Source organism: Pagrus pagrus (genome assembly GCF_965226575.1).
Source record: "Pagrus pagrus genome assembly, chromosome: 6".
Taxonomy (NCBI): Eukaryota; Metazoa; Chordata; class Actinopteri; order Spariformes; family Sparidae; genus Pagrus; species Pagrus pagrus.
Window position 1 is genome coordinate 27,681,676 of NC_140190.1, and position 23,050 is coordinate 27,704,725.

General features: G+C 39.2%; 1 protein-coding gene across 4 annotated transcripts in view; it reads right to left on the reverse strand.

Moving 5' to 3' along the window:
- atp11b (ATPase phospholipid transporting 11B) overlaps positions 1-23,050 on the reverse strand; it is a 60,632-nt gene that overhangs the window by 31,688 nt on the left and 5,894 nt on the right. For all 4 annotated transcript variants that reach the window (XR_014622710.1, XR_014622711.1, XR_014622712.1 and 1 more), the window contains exons 2-23: positions 21,439-21,555; positions 20,297-20,386; positions 19,105-19,185; positions 17,887-17,994; positions 15,681-15,809; positions 14,901-15,004; positions 13,629-13,676; positions 13,134-13,198; positions 12,437-12,518; positions 12,162-12,312; positions 10,659-10,856; positions 10,174-10,332; positions 9,624-9,811; positions 7,520-7,588; positions 7,311-7,384; positions 6,878-6,981; positions 5,811-5,992; positions 3,183-3,386; positions 2,094-2,247; positions 1,820-1,922; positions 1,567-1,712; positions 501-560 (exon numbers count right to left, since the gene is read on the reverse strand). Coding sequence is in view for 1 of the 4 variants with exons in the window: in XM_084354347.1 (XP_084210473.1) it covers positions 501-560; positions 1,567-1,712; positions 1,820-1,922; positions 2,094-2,247; positions 3,183-3,386; positions 5,811-5,992; positions 6,878-6,981; positions 7,311-7,384; positions 7,520-7,588; positions 9,624-9,811; positions 10,174-10,332; positions 10,659-10,856; positions 12,162-12,312; positions 12,437-12,518; positions 13,134-13,198; positions 13,629-13,676; positions 14,901-15,004; positions 15,681-15,809; positions 17,887-17,994; positions 19,105-19,185; positions 20,297-20,386; positions 21,439-21,555 (2,616 nt within the window). In the remaining 3 variants the exon portion in view is untranslated. The remainder of the gene's footprint in view (positions 1-500; positions 561-1,566; positions 1,713-1,819; positions 1,923-2,093; positions 2,248-3,182; positions 3,387-5,810; positions 5,993-6,877; positions 6,982-7,310; positions 7,385-7,519; positions 7,589-9,623; positions 9,812-10,173; positions 10,333-10,658; positions 10,857-12,161; positions 12,313-12,436; positions 12,519-13,133; positions 13,199-13,628; positions 13,677-14,900; positions 15,005-15,680; positions 15,810-17,886; positions 17,995-19,104; positions 19,186-20,296; positions 20,387-21,438; positions 21,556-23,050) is intronic.

The following is a 23,050-nucleotide window of genomic DNA, read 5'->3' on the forward strand; positions in this document are numbered from 1 at the left end:
TCTGATTTAAGACGTATTATAGACATTACAGGTCAAAATGTGACAAAGCGTCCTTCTGTATCTCTACACTGTATACAGTCTAAGTTCTTACAAATAATTTGTAGGGCTGATATCATTTTCTCTAGGTCCAAAGTAATAACTAGATTAACAGACTAAAGCTTGAGTAAGAAATTCAAATATGATAATAGTTTGATTAATAATTAAGCATAATTTCAAAGTGATGATGCATAAATATTTAGAGAGTTTAAATTCAAAATGTGAGATCCGCTGTTTGAATGTTACAGCAACTTTTAATGACTCCAAGCATTAAGTTAAACTCATTAGTGAACATCTAAGTTTTACTTGTCGAGATTTTTGAAACTGATAATTGATATCAAACTGCCTCACCCCAAGACGAGTTAAGGAAATGAAGTCGGTGAAAACTGTGCAACATTAAAACAACAAACATATCCACAATGACTTTTGAGAGAGCGGAGGGATGGAGAGATAAAGAGACTTACTTGTTGTGAAAACAGACAGAAGAACTGGTATAAAAACTGGGGTGTGATAAAACACACATTCTAGAAAAGACAGAGTGAAGGAAAGAAACATTAAAAACATTGCAGTGACAGGAGGCATGGCCGTACACAGTCTTGTCAACAGCTGATGTCAAATCTAATTTCCATAATTTAGAATTTCTTCCATACTTGAATGTGTGACCGGGAGATTTCCAAAGAAACAAAACCGAATAATAAGCGCTCATTGTAAACCTGTTATAATCCTAAACTTATTCTGCTCGAGGAATACATTTAACTAGGGATGCACCGATACCATTTTTTTCAAACCGAGTACGAGTACAGGTATTTTCATTTGTGTACTTGCCGATAATGAGTACCGATACCGACATTTCTACCACAAAAATAACTATTAGGTTACAGATGCACTGAATGAACTTTTCATGTTAACTTCTTGAATGGACCCAGAACAGTTAGCGCCTTCTCCAGCAGTGTCCATTGGTGAGCCACGAGAGTATCATGGAGTCCATATTCGTTAGCAAACTCCGTATACTGAGCTTAATGATGCGTCTTCAGATGTTTTATCAAATTACTGGTATTAAAAGATCATATTCTCCTTTCCTCCCCTCGACACCTTAGCAGCGAACAGCTTGCAGTCTGCCTTGCTTCTGTCGTCGTCCCTTATCTTGAAAAAGGTCCACACTGCTGACATGACGCTTGCTTTCCTATGTCGCCAGTTCAACTTTCTCCTAACCAGGCTGATTCCGGTTCGACATCTCCCCCTAGACACTGACAAGCTGCCCTCTGATCGCGGTTTTCAGTTTCATGCAATGTAAGGCCTAATGCAATAAAGTGGTATCGGTGCGTGGTATCAGTGAATTTTTGCGAGTACGAGTACGAGTATACGTATGAGCGCAGTATCGGCCCGATACCAGATGCCAGTATCGGTATCGGTGCACCCCTACATTTAACTTCTGATATTAAGGTGAGTGAGTACATTATGATTTTTATAGCAATTCATAAAAGCTTGTGCAGCTAAAGTTGACAATTTGCGATTATATCCAAGTCTTACCTTGTAGAAAAAGTACTGTACAAGTGTAGCTATTCGAATGTAGTAGAAGTGACCGTGGACCAGCAGAAGTTTAGCCAGGAACTTAAACCTGGCAATTGCATAGTCACTGTTTCTCACGGCCTGACGACCCTCCTTCCCCATGATACCTGGAGACACACACACACACACACACACACACACACATTGGAGGACACACTGCATAATACAATTAAAGACTTAGACAGCATATTTTGTACATGTGGTGAGTGTTTACCTATGCCCACGTGAGCTTCCTGTATCATACTGACATCATTGGCTCCATCCCCAATCGCTAGTGTGATGGGTTTCTCTGGAGATGTTTTTAAAAGGCGAACCACCTGGAACAAACAAAGTGATATAAACATTGGGGAGTTTAAGTTTTCTGAAGATTTCTGAAGACGGCGTCTCTGATTGAGACCATAAAAGAAGTAATTTTAAACATAAGGATAATGTATTTTGGTGTGTGTGCGTGTGTGTGTGCGTGTGTGTGTATAGCAGAGGCCTGGTACCTTTGCTTTCTGCAGTGGGGCCATGCGGCAGCACAGCACAGCTGAACAGTTTTTACACACTTCCATGAAGAGCTTCTCGTGTTCCCTCAATGCTAAGGACAGACTGGCCCCGTCCACGACTAACCCGTGCTGTATGACATGATCCTCCTTTATCCTGGAGAAAAAATGCAGAGAAAGAGTCAGAAAAAGAACCCCAGCCACACCCTGTTCAAAGAGTTTATCTTGCCTCCGTCTGGCCACAGATCCACTTTGCCAAGTTGCAGGACTAATGGACTTTAATGGTGAGTTTGTGTTTTAAAGATTTATCTCTTTGGAGGACTTTTTAGCTCTGAAAGCCTCAGGCTTTGTTTTGTTGATTGCATGTTGTAGGACCCAATTATATACAAAATTATATACAAAAAAACCTTTAATCACTATAGCTTGCCCACAGCCTTCATCAGAGTAACCAAAGCATTATGTTGCTTTGGAGAGGAAAATCTGACTCAAAATTGTAATATTTACAATGTTAATGAGCTAATAATACAAACTCAGTGTTCTCTGAGGAAAATAAGGTCCTCAAAACACTGTCTGAAGCTAGAAAAGTGGCAGAATCCGGCAACATATACCAGGTAAAACAGTATGAAAATGTGTTGTCCTTTAAGGTCAGTTTATTCAGTCACAAAAACAAACAGTTTGTTTATTTACTTTGTTTAGGAATAAAAAATAAATAAAAATCAAAAATCAATCTTTCTCTACTGATTAAAATTTGTTCCCCAAAACTGCATAGTGTACCTTTAACCAATCAAGTCAGCTTATTCAGATTTTTATGCTGTTTCTCATTAAATTGCAGCATTTTGAGGCTAATTTCTGAATGAATTAATATATTTTTTAAAATAAAACATGAGAGCAAGTTGAGATCCAGAAAGTTTACACTGATGCAGACAGTAAGAACAATACATTAAACAAACAACTGGTATCCAGTTAAAGCCAAACTCTTAATTTAATAGTTAAATCACTCCAAAGGTATCAGAATACAATGACTCAGGATTGATTTTAAGATCTACACTGTGAATATTCTACAGTCTAAAGTAGGATCACACAAGTACTCACCTCCTGGCCAGTATGCGGAGCTGCTCAGCACACTCGTTATCTGAACGTTGCTGCAGAAGCTCCAAGATGTTCATGGTTCTGTGGAAGTGGCCACAGGACAGACTGACGCTGACTGCTGTCTCATGTTTGTCCCCTGTCAGCACCCATACTTTGATCCCTGCCAGCCGCAGAGCCTCAATGGTCTCCTGGACTTTGTCTTGGAGTCTGGGAGAGACAAGGGAGAGAGAGAATATATACAGTGTAATCATGTTACATGTACTCTGTGTTCAAACTTTCCAATGATTCCTATGTATAACTACATTAGGGCAAATCCCAAGTTAACATAAACCTAGAGAAAATCATGTCTTAGACTTGTTTGTGTGAGGTGATGAATCTAGCTGGCATTTGAGCCTGAAGTCTTAATGCTGTGGGCGTAATGTGGTGTAATGTGGTTGGGCCCTGGAGGCTTGCTGGTAAACAACAGTGTCCATAATTCAATACAACTTTTGACAATAACTCCACATTTCTTGAAGCTCATACATTATGGTTAGACAAATAGCTAGTCGTAATGTGAATGCTTCAACAACAACACATGAAACTAAATGATCCTGGTGTCTATGGTTATCTTTGCTATCCATGTCTGATGAGAGAAGGGTGAACTGCCTCTCAAATTGCGCAGCACTGATCTTTTTTTGTTAGAATATTTATCCTACTTCTGCCAGTTGTTATTTTTAAAGAGATTAATAGACAATGAATATGATCTAATATTCCGTGCCTATCAGCATTAGGCTATTCATATTAGTCTCAGAACACAGGGAGATTTTAGTCTCGTCTTCCATAATGGAGGAGATCCTTTGATTGTGACCATGTGTGCCTGAGGAGGAATTCATTCCAGATACAGAAACGGAGCAGCAAAGAGAAAAGAGAGAGGCAGCACAGAGATAAACGGCGTGAGAGAAGCGAGGGGCTTATGCGAGGAGCAGATGGTGAGCGCATGCAATCACATATCAACATTCATTTCCAGAGAGGCTCAGTGAGGTGACGTCTCCATCTTCTGCTGACTATACATTGTGTGTTTGTTGGAGATTCCCCTGCCTGTTGTGTTATCGGTCTGTCTTTGGCCGTTGGTTCTCACTGTTTTATAATGCCTTATTTTAAACTCATAAAGCTTTCACACTTATCTACTAGAACATTATAATCTTTAGTTTGCTTATCTAATTCTTTACTTCTCCAGCTTGGAGCAACTGTCATCTTTATATGCGTGGTCAAAAAGCTAAATTTTTACATGAAAGTTTACAGCCACGCTAGTGGCACTGCGAGGCTATGCCTAGCCACAGCAGCACTTGAAACTAAATGCTACTATCAACGTGCTAATATTCTAACAATGACAATACTTCCATGCTGATGTTTAGCAGATATGTTTCCCATGTTCCCCATCTTAGTTGAACGTGTGAGCATGCTAGCCTTTGCTAATAAGCACTAAAAATTAAGTGCAGCTGAGACTGATGGGAATGTCATTGGTTTTACAGGTTTTATCATGAACCAAAGTATTGGACAAATGGAAGTTTTAAACTGATAATGGCCCTAGATTAAAAGTCAGTGGATGACCTAATTAATTTAGACATTGACTAACCAATAGCTGTCAAGACATTTCTAAACAAAAAATGGTCAACCTGCTGGTGGTGTTGACAGAAAACTTAAGAGATCATCAAAGTCAGCAGGCTAATCCTCCAGGGACCATGAATGTCTATCAAATGTCATGACTATCCATCCTATCAGTCACATTTCAGTCTGGACTGAGGTGGTGAACTGAACATATGTCAGACTGACATTGCCATCCATACATCCTTGACGCTAGAGTGGCTAAAAACACACAGGAGGAAATTAAATCTGAATCTAGTAACACATAACATGTTAATGTTGTTAAAGCTAACCAAGCAGAAATGAAACATATGTTTTATCCAAACATTAACTATATGTAATTTACTCAGTGCTAGCGGCAACACGTGATAAAACATGTGAGTTACATAATTTTCCATCTTGATGAAGGTCTTCTAGGTCATGGTAATTCTAAGTGCTGTATTGCAGGTAACTGGACGTGTTTCAGTTTCTTGAAGACATTTCACCTCTGTTCAGAACTGAAGAAGCCTCTTGGGTGAGAGGTGAAACATCTTCAAAAAACTGAGACACGTCCAGTTGCCTACGATATAGCACTAAGAAAAATTTTCCATCATACAATATACCGGAATCATCCACACTGGGCAGCTGAAGTGGCTTTCAGATTATAATCAATCAGCGATACCATTCAGTAGCTTTAATTTAATGCCAGTAGTCACGATGCACGCCTTTGCACTTTTCAAAAGCCAGCAACTCTTGACTGCGAATGAATTTCTTCTTATGTATGAATCAGTTAATGCACTGTACATTGTATATTCACAACTATATTAGAGCTTAGCAAAGATGATATCTTATATCTTAACACAGCGATCACTGCATTGTGCCACTGCTTTCTGTTTGGAATGTGCTGCTAACCTGAAAAGACTTCTTCTTGACGTGAAAGACTTATTAATTATGAACATAATTATCATATGTAATGAGAACTGTTTTTCAGGAGGGATAACACCAATATATTATCGTTAGCTTCCATACTTGTCCTCAACCCCCGTCGCTCCCAGCAGCTGCAGGTCTCTCTCGATGTAGCTGAAGGCCTCCTGTAGTCTCTCTTCCCTCTGCTGCAGCGCGGTGCGGGCGGCATTCAGATGCCTGTCCACTTCAATGTACTCCTCCGGGCTGAAGTGGCGACATGCTACCACCAAGGTCCGCAAACCTTTCTACAGTGGGAGGAGGAGGGTGGGTGAGGGGTAAAGGGAAAAAACGGAGAAACCAATCAGAATAAAAGGAAAAAAAAATGACATGAAGAAAGAACATTGGAAAGAACGTAAGAGAAAATTATAATGATATAAAATGAGTGCGTGTAGAGAGAAGGAGTAAATGTGAGGAAGTCAAGAAAATGTGGAACCGAGATGAGATGGAAAGGGAGAGGAACGTCAGCAGAGAAAAAGAACAGAATAACAAATCATCAAAGCTTGGCTTTAAATCACCAAACCAGCCTGAGGGGTAGACGACCACAAATCAACCCAGTCCAGAGTACTGATTTCTGGGTACTGACGTCCGATGAAGTGATGTGGGGGCTGGAAATGTGTGCGTTTATGTTTGTGTGTGTGCATATAGCTGTTGTGGTGAAGAATTTACAGCCTAATGTGAACAGAGAGCGACAGGGCCAAAAGTAACCATGACATTGCCAGGAAATGCTAGACATACACACACAGAGACACACAATTATGAACATATAGATCAAGAGGCAATTCTGAGTTGAATTTTTGAAGGTTCCATTATAAGGTCCTGTAAAATATTCTATGAAGTGGCAAGTGTGGTATATTCAGTATGTTTAATGAGTCTCAAGGGATTGTCTGCTTGTCCTTTGTATGGGGAAGAGTATAACACTGATATTATCATATTAACTCAACAGACTCACCATAAAATTAAGTACATTTAATCTAAAAGACCACCATATGTGCTGTTGATCAAGAGAAGGGAACATATCAGCATATCCGCCCATTGAATCTATGTCTCATATAGTGGCAACAGTACAAGCTGCTGAACAACACAAAGAGAATACAGACATTTCAAAAATTAATATAAACTGTTTTTCTCACCAAGGCAAACTCATCAACGTGCAGTCTCGTCTTTTCTATCTCACCACCTGTAGCGAAAGGCAAGATGGCCGACTCTGCGCCCTTGGTGAACAGCACATAGCCTCCTTTAAAGTCAAAACAACAAGAAGACAACATAGAGGGTAAACTTACACCTTCTGTACATTTGTATTAAGAATCAACTAAAGACACCTATTTACTGTCAAACTATTTTAATATATTTTGATTGCATTTCTACCTTGTTTTGTTAACTTTAATAATTTGCCTTTTGTGTGTTTTGATCTCCAGTCCTGTGTGTGACCATCTGACCAATTTGTCTTTCATTGTTATTTCCTGCAGTCAACATTTAGTCAATAATGCTAAAAAAACTGTCAGGTTTCAAGGGGCACGGTGTAGTTTTGGGAAAAAAACAAGTGCAACTTTAAGGTGGAGTTACCTGAGGGAGTCTGCAGTATGACGCTCATTCTCCTGCGGTTGGCATCAAACTCTAATACATGGAGGAGTTTGTATCTGACAAAGCAAGAAGGGACACTCATGTTAACTCACTTTGGACTCACTGACCGTCTGTCCTGACCATTTCTTTTTTCACAGGTAGCTTAAACGCTGTAGTGGGTATTTGTCATTTAAGAGAGGCACAGGGTTTACCTCTCTGACTTGCTGAAAGTTTTGATCTCCATGGTATCTCCACTGATACCAATGAAGGCTACTCCGATCCTGAGGGGGGAAAAAGGAAGCAGTTAAAACTAGATTTCTGGACATTTAGACCTTCCACCTGGAGTTTTGAGTCCCAGGCTATTTCAGTTTTAATTCTATTGTATTTCACATTGTAAATGGTTACATCATATCTAAAAATGTTTGCACTGTTATGCATTCCAAGAATAAAAAGCGTCATTAAAAGTTTGAGAGGATGAGGATGATGATTGATGAAATGCTGCAATCTGATGTATCCTGCATACATAATGGAACACAAGCTGTAACAGACCAGTCTGATGTGTATTAATCTGTTATTCAGTAGCAGCCTGGTGTCATTTGCATGCAAATTGACACAGGTAAACTCAGTGGACGGCCGTGCGTAATGGCACTGTGCTATGGTGTTGCTGATTTGTCGACACACTTGTCTAGCTGCCTTCAGACGGCTGCAGGGATTTAATTAACTGAAGGAGAAGCTTTTCATGCAGTATAAACCAGCTGTGGACAAGTGATACTGTGACAATTGCTTGTATCCAATACTGAAGCCACTACACTGTATATCACACCAAGCAATTCAAAAACATTTTTTGAACACCAGAACACAGCACCAATATATGTAATCCCTATGTTTGTGCAATCTGACCAATGGTGTCACATTTCAGAAATACAATTACCTTTAATTACACTTCCCCTAAGCAATCAATGTACAGCATTGGTTGAGGTTTTAAATGGTACTGTAACATTAACTAAGTGTTATACTGATGAGAGATTATTGAGGTTATGGTTCCAACTGTGTTTGCTTTTGATGTACATATATATATATATATATATATATATATATCTATCAACACAGATACACTGTCTGCAGCTCAATGGAACATGGAGGCACTGGGTCATGGGTGCACCCCCTCACTGCTCGACTTAATATAATTTGATGGTGTGAAAACTGCACTGGACAGGATCACTGACTTCATGCATCACGAATCCTGAAAGTCTTGTAAAACAACACAATCTGACAATTTAAAAAGGGTACTACACAGCCACATTTCTAAACGGTCAATTCTTCATTGTTTTCTTGTTTGCCTGGAGGGTGTTTATTGCTTTAGTATCTTTAGCTACCCTTTATCAAACTGGTAGATTAGAATCTGGTCACACAGATTTGTTTACGGGTTCACCACCACTCCCTGGACATTAAATTGTTGACTGGGTTATATTTCTGTGACATAAAATTGAACAAGTGCGTAAGAAAAAGTGCCATTTTGTACTTGGCCTGCAGTCCTCCCTCCATAAGTATTCAAAGTCCCTTTGCAGCTGACACGGTCCCAACAGGTAGTACAGCAAGTAGAGCAGCCAGGATTCACATCAGTGCAATGCTCATGACATGGCATATACATTATGACCAGCGTGTTTTGGTAAACTCGATTTTAAAATCTATAGTAGTCTGAACAGACAAAAACAGCCATCACACCTAACCAATAGCTACCACAAGTTTGTTTTCTTGCCTGAGTTGAAACAATCACACAACCACGCAATCTGGTGACAACACAAGCTCTTATGAACATACTGTATAGCACTGCAACACACATGAGGATAAAGGTCTTTTTTCACACTCATTATTTCCTTCTCTCAACCTAAACTTTTGCTGAATTTCTAGGCTCTAGATTCAGCTTGCAGTTGTTGAGTTTGGCCACCACTGCTGGATAAAGAGACAACAGAGACAACAGATTAAGGTCCCTAATTCTCCCATATGTCAAACCAATCTGTGCCACCCCGACAAAGAAGTGAAGATACATCCAGATTGAAAGACTACTGTGGTTTGAACTCTGGTACAAAAAGGTGTACATAATGGGCCTGTATTGCTTTAGCTAGGGATCGATCGTTTTTTTTACATCATACATTTATAATAAAAATAAAAATCTTTCTGTCAAAATATACAATAACCAGTGATGGAAAGTAACTACTGACTGCTGGAGCACCTTGGCTGCTCCTTCAACCTATGCACTATTTGAAATGAACAGAGGAAGAAATGTCTGTTGAAGAGGCTCTAATGTAACCTTACCTCTTTGCTGCCTCTACTAAAGCTTTCTCATCCGGTGACGAGGCATAGTATTCCATGTGACTGGAGGAGAAACCGTTGGCATGAGAGAATGGGTCTCCTCCCCCAACCAGGCAGTCAGGCTGGTCATAGCTGATCTGAACCGTGTGACACAACGCCACCGCCTTGAGAAATAACAATTCATCACCAATCTAAAGGGAGTGACAACAGGGGGGGATGAGAGAGGAAGAAACACCATCAATTCTCATTCTTTAAAGATATTGTGAACATAAATGAGATATGATTCAGAGTCAGATGTTCACATGTATACAGAGCCTACATTGCACGTACTATATGTTTGCACACGTTTTGTGCAAGCATACAGTATGTGCAATGTAGGCTCTCCAATTATCTACTGTTGATCACATGAATGGCCTGAGGTAAAAAGTCATCGCTGACATCATTTGTCTATATGCTAGGGTTGTGTTGGTTTGAGCAGCAGTGAAAACAGTGTATATGTACAATATGTGTCTGCCAAAAGAAAATGAATGTGATGCGTATATATGCGAGTTACCAGGTGAGGCGTAGAACCATCTGGTGCATCGTCAGTCATTCCCTCGGGTACCAGTTTGCCATTAACTTCCCGATACTTGGTTCCGTTAATTGAACACTCACGGAAGTGCATCTCATTTTCCGTTAGCGTACCTGTCTTATCTGTGAACACATACTCCACCTAGCAGACAGGAACACACACGAAAGTTTAGTATCATGTAGAGTTCAAGTTCCCCTTCATCCTACTACTGTAGAATGAAAATGTATTTATGTGGTAAATTTCCACCAAAATACAAACGCTTAAATTATGAGTAAATTCTTTCTGTTTTAACTCATCAAAGACTCATATTTACATCAATATGATGTACACTATATTACAAATTCTATATTGTATCTGACTGAAAAACACTTTTTGGGTAAACAGAAACGATACAGATGTAGCGTATATATATATCTCAACTACCTTGAGAGATTTACAGTATGTGTTCCTGCACTTCTGATCCATACCTGCCCGAGCTCCTCATTAAGGTCAGAGGTGTTGACCTGAGCTTTCTGGTCGCTCTCCTCATGGTAAAGGTCCAAATCCCAGCCAATGAAAAAGGAGCCCAGGAACTTCTGCATCTCCACAGTAACGTAGAGCGAGATGGGAATGATGAAGTTGTACAGGACCAGAAATGCCAAGAAGTCTGAGATGAACTTCAAGATCTAAAGAAGGGTTATAGTAAATTTTATCAGAATGAGGGCAACAAACAAGGAGGGCAAGGCACAACAAGGACGACGATGACTCAAGTGCACACTGGACCTTTAATCTCAGCCATGTTTCATCTGACGTGAAAAATACAGAAAGGCAATTGGAGATGTTGTAATGCAAACTGTAGCAGTCAAATAATAACTGTATTTGAAGAAATTGCATATCTAATGTTTGTTATTAACTAAATTATTTTCAAATTATCGGGAGATTTTGTTAAATTGTGCCGTTTCCATTGAGCCTTTTTATGCAACTAATCTTTTCAGAAAGAATAAATTTGCCTAATACATCTAAGACACACACAGACTGTCAGTGCTTCAGATGATCCTTCTAAATCAAAGTGGGCAGGGTAATTCATTCCCATTAAGGAGTTAATTACTTTATGTGACAGGAAAGGAGAGTGAAAGAGGACCACAGGCTGAAAGACAGAGGATGTTGGGCAAGATTATGACATGTTAGACCTAGAATTGATCCAACCAATTCACTAAATAAAATAAAGAAATTAAGAAATTAGTCTAAGCAGGAAGCGCTACAAACATACTGTACATATTAAGGAATAGTTCAAATACAATTCTTTTTAGTAGTTATCCTTTTTGATATTGAAAATTATTGTCCGTAGGCTATAAATTCAGTACATTTTTTAGACTTTGAAGGACTGGTAGATCACTACCTGGAGCGAGGAAATAGCGGTGGTGTGGAGACAGGCAGTTCCTGGTAGAGGCTACCCACTGCAACAGGTCCAGCAGGTTTCAGGAGCACCCGTTACACTAAACTGATAAACACAGCCACTAATTTGTTGCTGGTATTCCTCTCACTGTCTTCAGGGAGAAGGAGAGTGAGTGTACAACTGTGATTTTTTTCCCCCCCTCTATCCTAATACATAGAGGCTGCTGTTCTCTCTGACTGATTGGTGTTGGCAGGTAGGCTGATAGGCCGGCAGACTGGCCCAGTGAAAGGCACTTCCTCTCTAATGCCTTGTCACAAAATCTAGAGACACTAAAACTGCCCTACCAGCACCCTTTTAGTACTGTGTAAGTGTGTACATGTGTATTCAAGTGTGGGCTCATTTTTATATCTTCACTAACTCACTCTATTAATTTATATCTGCATTAGAGAGAAAATGTCCATTTATATCTGGCCAGGAGATGAAGTGGAAGGAATGTGGACTAAAATGTTATCTCTGGGGCTGATAGCCTGCACTACTTAGAAAATCAAATCAAGACGAATGCATTCTTCTGACGCTTAATGCCATGCTGACTAACCGGACTGCTGTTTCTCTCTTGGTCAGTCTTTTGGTTGTAGAAGGGCTCGTCCCACTTGTCCTCAGCCTGCCAGGCATACTTCAGAATCGTGCTGAGGATGGCCTCGAACAGCAGGATGCACAGGTAGATGATTAGGAAGGTATTCATGGACCTGATACAGGAGAATATCATAAAGTTGAATGTTAAACTAAGCATATCCATAAAACCACAAATATTTAATATTGATATATTAATAAAATATGCAATATTTGTGAGAGACAACACAAAGTGCTCACTTCTCTACTGCAGAGCGTTTCTGGGACTTGCACTTATAGTTGAGAGCCATCTTGGACTCCATTCCTGTGTAAACAGCCACACCTGCAACAGGACATTTGGTTAAAGGTTAGATGTGAGGTGTGAGATGTGAGGGTTTTGGTCTGAGATGCTGATGCTCTAGCGTGGTATCTAGCAAATATTGTAAATTTCACCTTTAAAGTATTACACCAGGTTTAGGGGAGATTAGACCATTAGACTACTGAATAACTTGTGCAGGAATTCTTGAGAACATGAAATTATTATTATATCCATGAGTCTACAGCAGATCAATGGCCCTGGATCTCCATGACAAACAATTTTAACAGTATACACAGACAATCTAGTGAAGCATTAGGGTATTGCTCTAAAAGCCTTTTAGCCTTTAAGCTCTTCAGTTACCACAATTGGAACTCAGTCATATGATTACAAGTGGTTTGTCCAACCCATAATGTCCACTGAGCTTGGCTTGTGTTACAGATGGCTTGATGGCTCCGTCACCTCTTTATCATGTCTACAATAACCAGTGGATGCATTTTCAGAGGCATTTTTTTCTCTTTCTCTCAGTTCAGCTGAAAACTTCCCATTATAAAAAAATATTTAACCCCCTCAGTGCTTCCCTCTCACATTGAGGTTTTGTTTATTGCAGGACCTTTCTGTAGTCCAACTGTATATACTCACCAAAAATTTCTTTGGTATTTTTCAACCTGGCTCCTCGCAGCAGCAAATTCTCTGGGCCCAGCGGTCTGACATAAAAGCAAACAGGAACAACATAAATACAAAGAAAGAATGCTGCTATAGGATTTTGGTACAAACAAGTAGAACCTTGATATAAACTAAAACACTCAACAACATCGTCTATGAAGCTCATACGTCTTTTGTATATGTAATCAATTATTTTCATTTAGCTGCACATGACCTCGTTAATAGCCTGCACGCTGCATAAACAACTATTCACACAGACATACTTTCATGTTTCACCCTCAACTAATGTCCCATTTTTTTTGTCTGATGGAACAACCTTAGTTCCAGCCCTTACACTGATCAGTGGGCACTGTATCCAATGCCCATCTAATTGGGGATTTATCTTTAGCTGTGTCTTTTGCTCGTCTAGCACACATACTATAATTACTATTACACTTATAAGTCAAAGCAGCTGGATAAATCTGGTCTCACCTGACTATCTCCTCTCCGTCCTGAGTCACCGTAATCCGACCAACAAACCTGAAAAACACCAAAGGCATTTTAGTTAAGTGGTCTGATAGAAACAGTAGTGAAGTTCACATGCACAGAGGAAATCAGGCTTGTTGAGCAGAAATGGATAAAGAAAAGGGTCTTTTGAGTGGCAAAGTTATTTGCATTTAGAATTTATGTGAACCAAGCTACCACCGGAGTACGTCGAGTCTCAAATACCACTAGCTTGCAATTTTTTGAGTATGCAGTACCTTTGACATTATTCAGGAGAATATTCTGGACAGAATTTGTCATTGTTTTGGATTGTTGCAATAATAATAAACATACATTTTCATAAAGCAAGCATATTTGTCCACTCCCATTATGATGAGTATTAAAAATGTAAAATATCCATTTACATAAAAAAATGTACGATTAATTTGTGATTAATCGCGAGTTAACTATGAAAAATCATGTGATTAATCATGATTAAATATTTTAATCGGTTGACAGCCCTAATTAAGATCTATCAATTCCAGTTTCGGTTGGACTTTCGATAAAATAATTTATAAAACAAGGATGCTTTGTGACGAGTACAGATCTTCATTTTCATCCTGCTGCAGTGCTGCCACAGCGACACTTTCCCTATCTGGGTGTTTGTCATGCACATGGACAATATAATAACACACAAAATTCCTGCTGAAGAGTCTACAGTCAGGCTCCTCAAGCAGTTCTAATGAGATTTATCTTAATCCATTAACTTGATTAAGGGATTTCTGGTTGATATGATGGTGAAAAAATCTGATTACTGCAGAGAGCTGATGATAGCTGGGTCAGTTAAGTACATTTACAAGCAGTGAGTGATAAGAGCGAGAGACAGCAACCAAGAGAGGGGGAAGGGACAAAACTGCCACCGAAACAAACTGCCTGATCTAAAAATATACTGATCGATCCTGAAGTAGTCAGCTCAGGCAGACACGAGGAACAGGGGTTGTTGAAGAGGTGATGAAGCAATCTCACCGCATCACACATTTAATAACACATCTCTGGCAGGGCAATTCTATCATGTACTAATCACAGTAGTTTTTAAAGTGGATTCTTCAGACTTGAAGTGGTTCTGAGGGGATCCCAAGAAATAACTGGATGAATAATTGACACAAAAATATTCCTATATGAGGATTACAACTTCTAATTTTCTAATATGTGTTTGGCTGGGAGTGTCCTCAGTTTATTGTATTTGACTTCACCCTGTGTGTACACAAAGGTGCAAATTACCTGTAAAGATCAGCTTCCGGTTGTTGACACTCCACCACAGCCTGCAAAGACTCCAGCTGGGACACTGACTGACACACTGCTGTCTCCGCCACAGAGTAGTGAGTCTACAAACATACATACACACCACACAAATGCAGTTGAATGCTAATGAAAGGGAAGCATAATTTAAAATTGGACAAGAATACTTTTATAGTTTATAAGCAAGACATTTTCATATAAAAGGTACAAACCTGTGAACAAATAGATCTACAGAACAAGAAGCTTGCTATTTATAAACCAACTGGTTTGGTCAGTTGCCACAGCTCTGCAGGGGAGGAGGCTGCACTTAAACTATTAACCCGGCATGTCAGAGTAGTGTTAATTTGAGGGTAAGACGGACCAGTGCATTGATTTTATCCAACACATTTCACCACCACAGGTCTGACAGACCGTAAGGTCAAACACAGTGTATTTGATGAAAAGCACTGATTGTAAACTTTTTTTACTGAATGTAACTTCTGTTTGTTTACACTCCAGAGGGCACCTCTAAGACAAAACAGTTGGCATGTGCAGTTTTAAATCGCAAAATTAGGTGTGGCCATGTGGCTATCTTGTTAACTCAAATAGTTGTTGGTGTTTTAACCGGTTAATATTTGTCTGTCTGTTTAACATTCACATCACACAATCAGACACATGACAAATACTCTCACACACTCTCTTAAAGCCAACACACTCTCTCACACACACACTCACACACACACTCACACACACACTCACACACACACTCACACACACACTCACCTTAAGGTTGGTCTCTCCATCAAGGCTGGCTGTGGTGATGTGACAGGTGCCATCTGCACGATCTGATGACAGCAGCACCAGGTCAACAGGAAACGTCTCATCTTTAGCCACACGAACAATGTCCCCCACCTGGGTGGACAGGCAGAAATACACACACATAGATTAATGCTGTTCAAGTTTTATTCAAACAGTTTAATTGTTTTGATGTAACACTTTTTAAAGAGGTCATATTGTAAGTTTTGGGGTTTTGCCTTTCCATTACTGTGTTATGTAGCATTTTTGTGCATGTAAAAGGTCTGTAAAGTGAAAAAGTCCATGCCAAGGGGAGTTACTGTCTCCCACAGAAAACACTGCTCCTGCACTGCCTGAAACACCAGGCTGGGAGTCGAGCCGAGTTTACTTCCGTAACTTATGTGCGTCACTATGTAAAAGGTGTTATATAAATAGATATTTTTATATTTATTATAAAATATATACAGGTACACTCCAGTCAGTCAGCAGACATACAGTTGCTACTGCTGTAGCTGCGTTATTTTGGATCACACTACCTTGCTTGGCATGACCCGCCCTACTCCGATTGGCTACATACTGCCCATTAAGTAATAGCATGTGCAACTGTCATCAAAGACTGAACAAAGGCGAGATGTCTCACTCCGTAGCTAATCGGAGCATTCAAGATACAGTGTGAAAAGGGATGCTGCAGCAATGCACCATATGAGAAAAATAATGTGTTTTTTGAAAATTGAAGTATGTAAACCTGTTCTACCAGGACCCCCAAACAAAAGCATGAACCTGAAAATTAGCATAATATGACCTCTTTAAGGCAAGGGTGTGAAATTTAATTGTGACTGTGATATTTTTCAATAGTTGTTTGTTGTCAAAAAACAATACTTTTTTTTCCCCAATGTATTTTCATGGTTTGTAATTATCAAAAGGAAGAAACAAGCCCTTTTGGGAATTATCATTAATTTCTTTTCCTCTAAGCTGACTAGAGTGGCATGTTGGTGTTTGATTGACAGTAGCTATCTAGACTGCAAACTGCAAACTGACGTCAGCAGGTCACCGGTGAATGTTTGTTTGGGGACTAATTCAACAAGCTAAGGCTCAGGACAAGACGTGTGTTCATGTTTGTTAGTTAGATAAGAAGGAGAACACAGGAACGCTAATGTGGGTTATTGTTCAAAGTCTGTGGCTCTTGTTTAGCAGGCTGCTGTCTGGCTCAGTGTGAATGTCTGCTCAGTCCGTGACAGAATGCTGACTTAACTGCTTTATGCAAGATTTGATTGGCTGTATCAAAATAAGGTTTCTATCTATGTAGACAGATAGCAGAATGGTATTCTGTCAAACGAATGCCAAACTAGGGGGCACCATCATGAATTCAGAAAATATAGAATAAAACTTTCTCCATTTTGGTGTCATATTATGTGTCAAAGGAGAACACAGTTCTATTGAATAGATATGTATACTGTAGAAGACAAAAAAATGCTATTTAATTTCAGTTGGACTTTAAATAAAATGACCCACTCCTGTGGGCCGCAAGTCTCCGGCAGTGACTGTGTAAACAATATCAAGTGTGCTTGACAAGCTTGAGAGGTTCATTTACTGTTTGACTAAAGGACACACAACTTTAGGTAGTGTTGCGGTGGCTCCAGACACAGTAGTTACAGTGTCTCTGAGAAGCCTGACCTCAGAGAGAGTGTCTCTGAGAAGCCTCAGGAATGACAACAGGGGTAACAGCAAGACTTGTTCATACTAACCTGTGGGCTGTAATTACTGTATGCAATTCAATATTACAAACATACACATAACAACATTGTTACAACAGAACAAGAAAACAGCAGCATTTGTAGAGGGTTGTGTTACTGCAACAAATGCATCTTTCACGGAACATTCCAAACGCATTTGGTGTTGAACACGATGAATGCCCAGTTTCCTGCAATCCTAACACGTGAAACAGTTCTCTTTACAGTCACAACCTCATCTTATATTATCTTTCTATACAGACTAGCCCCATAGAAAAACACTAGCACCAGGAATTTAACAGCCAAGCTTATGTTAGTAATGGCTGTTGGCTATGAGCTGAGAAAGGTATTTCAAAGTACAGGTTTCCCCCATTAGCAAACACAATGTTTTGGCAGAAGTAATGCCTTGTTCTTAAACACAAAGTGAAGCTTTGAACTGGAATAATAAAGTTCACCCATCTCACCCTGATGTTCTTGGATCTTGTCTGGACCAGACTTCCACTGCGAACCACAAACACTGGAGCCCCATTCACCTCGTTGTCCGCCTTGTGTCTCAGCCAATCCTCGTAGCCCTGTGACGAAATTCATTCGTTAACTGATCACATACAACTTCACAGTGGAATATAGTATGACTGATCAACAGTGGAGATGCAATTCTGGCATCACCAATTATTCATCCCCTTAAGTTACTATTAGCTGTTTAAACTATTCCAAAAACACCTTTTAACATCAATGACAAGCACATTACTGGCTAAAGAAAAAAGCATGATATTTATATAGAGCTGTACCAAACAGTTTGAAGCTTCATTCATAATGATGCCATTCAGATTCGACACTTGAATGCTGTGCAGCTATTTTTGTTTTTGTTTGTTTGCTTTCTGAACTGTTAACTGTTAGATAAACATCAGGCTACACTAAACTATTTTTAGAGTAGGAATCCATTGGTTGTGCAGGATTGTTTCTGACACACGTGATCAAAACATTTACAGTAACTACAGAGAATTGTAAAGTCTAAAAGGTCAACATTTTGAAAAAATTGAAAAGTTGATGTAATCATTTCCAAAATTCACAACATGTTTTTATCTGACAAAACATTCTGCCTAAATGCATATTTCTTTGACTTGATAATTTCTAATAAAACATTTTCACTGCTGCCAAAAAACTGTTTGCTCTATTGTTTGCCACTTACAAAGGAAGGCATGCACCTGTAGCAGTCTGGCAGCAATTTAACAGCCCCATTAATCACATTTATATAACCATAATAATAAAACATCCATTTCAACTCTAAACTATTATAGTAAGTTGTTAGAAAAATAAAAGCATTTTATGTATCTGCAATCACTTGGCGCTTGATGTCAAGTCTGGTTTAGTTTTTTCTTTAGGGTGACTATTATTATTATATTTGTATGTCATAAATTATGAAAACAAACACTTTAATAGAGGCTTCAAATGCTAATAAATGACATTCAGACCAGCCCTAATATTTTTAACATTGTGACTGAAAAAAATTACAGAAATGGTTCGGGTTGGTTGATTCAATTTGAATTCAACTGAATACTGCACAAAGTTGAATCAAGTTGAATATCACAAGTTGTTGACACATAACATTTTATCGAACATGTATGTAAGTTCCCCTTTTTCAGCTCAACAAAGAGGAAGCAAGCATGTGCTGTTGTTCTCACCTGTTTAATGGCAGTTACTGTGATGACAAAGAAGAGAGGCAGACCACTCGTGACTGGGGAAGTTGGGGTGTCTATCATTAACTGGAAAGACAAACACAGAGGTGGGGGTGGAGAGATTTTTACAAACTGTCAGTGTAGCAGAAAAAAATGACATCAGAGACTCAGTAAGAATGGGTGTGCCCTGCCAGAGAGAAAACAAGCTACCGAAAGACATCTGAGAGAAGTAGTGGCTGATGTGTCAAACAGGAAACATCTACAACTTCCCTCAGAGGTAACTGTCAGTTCACACTGAATGTACACACACAACAAGGAAATTAAAAGCTTCTAAAGCAATGTATACTGCAGCCGTCACATCTCATCTTGTTTGGAAGCTTCAGAGTGGATAACACATATTTTGCATTCTTCTCTACAAATGTTTACATTTTTTTTTTTTTACCTTTAATTAATTTACTGACAAACAATGATCAATCAACAATTATTTATTTATGTATTTTTTGGATATGACAACTTGTGATGGAAAAATGGTCATTCACACTAATTATGAATCATATCGCAATATCTGTCAAAAAATTCCGAATTGTATTTCCTGATACAGTGTCATGCAGCCCTGAACCACAATGAGACCAAGACTTTTCTATGTTTGACAACGGAAATAACAGTTCACAACCGGTATCTAAGAATCCATCTAAGGCTTCCTGAAAGTGGTTAAATTGACCGTCTAAGAGAATGTCATGTTCAGAATGTCAAGATAAAAAGAGGCCCCTTTTTTCTGTAATTTGAGACAAAGCTGACTTCAGCTTCACTGACAAGCTGAATGGGTGAAAAGAGAGACTTTCTAGACAGAGTCAACTCAATTGCTTTGGCTTCACTACACAGGCCCAAATAAATCAGGAGGAGCCTGAATATTTGAAAGCCAAATCCTACTTCAGCACACACTGACGGATGCATAGTGAAGGCCTCACACCAGAGGCTGGCTGTAAAGACACACTTACGTACTTAATGTGTGGGTGTAATGTTTTAATACACAGGCAGACCTGTCTATCTAGATGTTGATGAGTCATTCAGTTAAGCGAAAGAAGCCACACAGACGCGCTAGTATTAAGGGCAGGAAAGGTCACACTTGACTCATCACCATCTGACTGAGGAGAACATGTAACTGCAAACAACAATTTTGTGAATTCATGAGTTTTACCTGTACAAGGAAGATAATGAGGAAATAGAAGTTGGCTATCCTTCTGAACTGCTCAAACAGATTCTTCGGGACAAAATTCCAAATTGTGTACTGAAAAAGAAAGAAAAAAAAACAACAAGAGGTTATTTGAGAAGGGTATCTGCATGTTTGAAAAGGCCATATTTAATAAACCCCTTAGAATGCTTGAGGTAACTGCATTTAAGAAACAGTTAAATATATGTTAACAAATACACGAAGCTGGTAAAACTATCATATTTCTGAGAAAACAAATACCCTGAACTAGTTGCTAAAGGATGTACAACATTCTCCAGACGACTGCTGTTTAAGAGGCTGTTTTTATTTCACTCTTAAGTTTCAGTTCATCACTTCCTGTACATCATCATCTAGACCTGCTTTTGCCTCATTAAGTTGAAACTTAACTGTGAGTACACAGCTCCACTAAGAATAACCTTGTTTTGATTTCAGTTATTTCTGATTGCTAAAAAGCACAATTTAAAATCTATTTCATTCTGACTCAGGCGACTTAAGCCAACTGTCAATCATTTAATCAGCTGCCTAATCAATGACAGCCATCACTGCTCATGCCATGCACGAGCCTCTTTGGATTATTATCCCTTAGTCCAGTCACTCTTCCAGCCACCCTACTAATCATCTCACCAACACAAGGTCTCTTGTTTTTTTTGAGTTTATCCTGTTATTAAATCATGCTTCACTCTTTATCTTTCTCCAACCACACTACAGCTCTAATTTGTATTTTTTTTCAAGCTACTGCAATATATCAGTTTATGAGTTAGGAGTTATTGTGGGTGATTTAAACCACCTAAACTGCAAATAAATAAATCAATAAACAGTACTTCCAATAGTCATGTTTTACACTTTTGGTTAAAGTCCGAACAGAGTGCTTTTGTGGTGATGACACAGAATTTAAGAACGCAATTGTGGCAGACCTGAGACCTGAAGATTCATAATATTAGTTCAAAACATTTTCAAGGCCAGAACTTTTACCTCCTTTGATTATGTAAAATGATATCCTGTATGGTAAAAGACAATGACATACAGTCTCATTCTGACTGACTAACATGAAATTCTGCTGTGATTACAGCATGGCTTCCCCCAATGCTGGCTCAAACAACATTTGGTACCTTTGAGGAGATGATTCGGTTGTCAGCAAAGCGTTGCGGTATGTAGTGGCCATGCTGGGGGAATCGGTTTGCTACATAAACCGTCCTCGTCTCACTCTGATGAGGGGGGTCAAAGCCCTGAGGGAAGGGAGGATATAAGAGAGGAGAGGGAGAGGGGTGGGGCAGAAGTAAGGGACAAATGTGGAAATGGAGACAACAGGTTAGTTTCATTACAATTCTAGGTACATCCCTACAGTAGACATCCCTCTCATTTTTTCTTTGCACAACTGATATAATCAATAGTCTGACCTTATTTTATATTCTCTACACCACACTTAAATACACCTGTTGCAACATTTTGTACTTCTATCAATGTGGTTTCAGTTACTGTATAGTTGGGCTTGTAAAGCAATGTCTCTATGTGCCATTATTGTATCTGGTGCAGTAGAGGTTAGGATACTGAAGGGAACAGAAACAACACCAGACACTACACCAGTGTTACATCATGCAAGTACAGACAATTGCAAATACTTACAGTCCAAGAGGGAGAACATGGTAAAAACCTCTTGCTCTACTACTGTATGTTTCCATTCAAACACATATTTCTGAGTAGCCAGCCAGATAAGATATGTAGCTGGTGAAAACCAGCAGCACAGTTTTCTCATCACTTAAATATGTGTTTATGAAAGCAAGACAACTTGCATAGACACATTTTTAGGCCCAGTGCTGAATTCAAACCAGAAGAAATACAATCTCCATACAGAAACACTTAATACAAGCACAAAAAAAGGTAAAATATCCCAAACAACCTAAAGTCTAAATCACATTATCTGGTACAAATCAACACCTTGTCCATCACAGTTTAGTCACCAGCCTTGTCACTCGCTTCCTGTACACCTAACCACAGACATGACGTGACACTTGGGTATATACAGTAAGCAGCACACTAGCAACTGTGGTTATTTAGCAGACATGCAGCGTTAAGCAGCAAAATGTTATGCAAACACATTTTATGTCATCTAAATCTAAGCAGAAATCAGGTGTGGTTATACCAGCACGAGTAAGCCACATTTCTAAATATCAAAAATACATAAGATTTAATGACTTTAGCGCTGTTTAACATTAGAAACATTATTACTTTGATCAGCTACTGATGTTCTAATTTCATTCATCTGGAGACCAAAACAAAGAGGTTTCACCGTTAATCTCATAATTTCTTGCTTAGTTCCAGCATAACTGTCTGGTAGTTTTCTGTGTGTAACCTACCTGCCTGCTGCACTTAGAGGGTTAAAGCAAATGCTTACAATCATTTGCAAATGTTATATGACATTGGTCCAATACACACACCCATACGCACACACAAAGGAATGTATCCGGGCCACGTCACTGACTGCAACACAGACTCACCTCTGATCTGGGACACACACATGTAAACTGTTACTGCCTTTATGTTTCACCCTCTCATGTGCTCCATCTCTCCATCTGCTGCTGCTGCTTTCTTAGTGTTTGTTACATAACTGCAACACACCTAACGCTGGGCTTAAAGGACGATGGCATGTTTGTTAGGTTATTGCAGATTTACAAATTGATATCACTTTCTCACCTGAACGTATATACCTTATTTTTAAACATT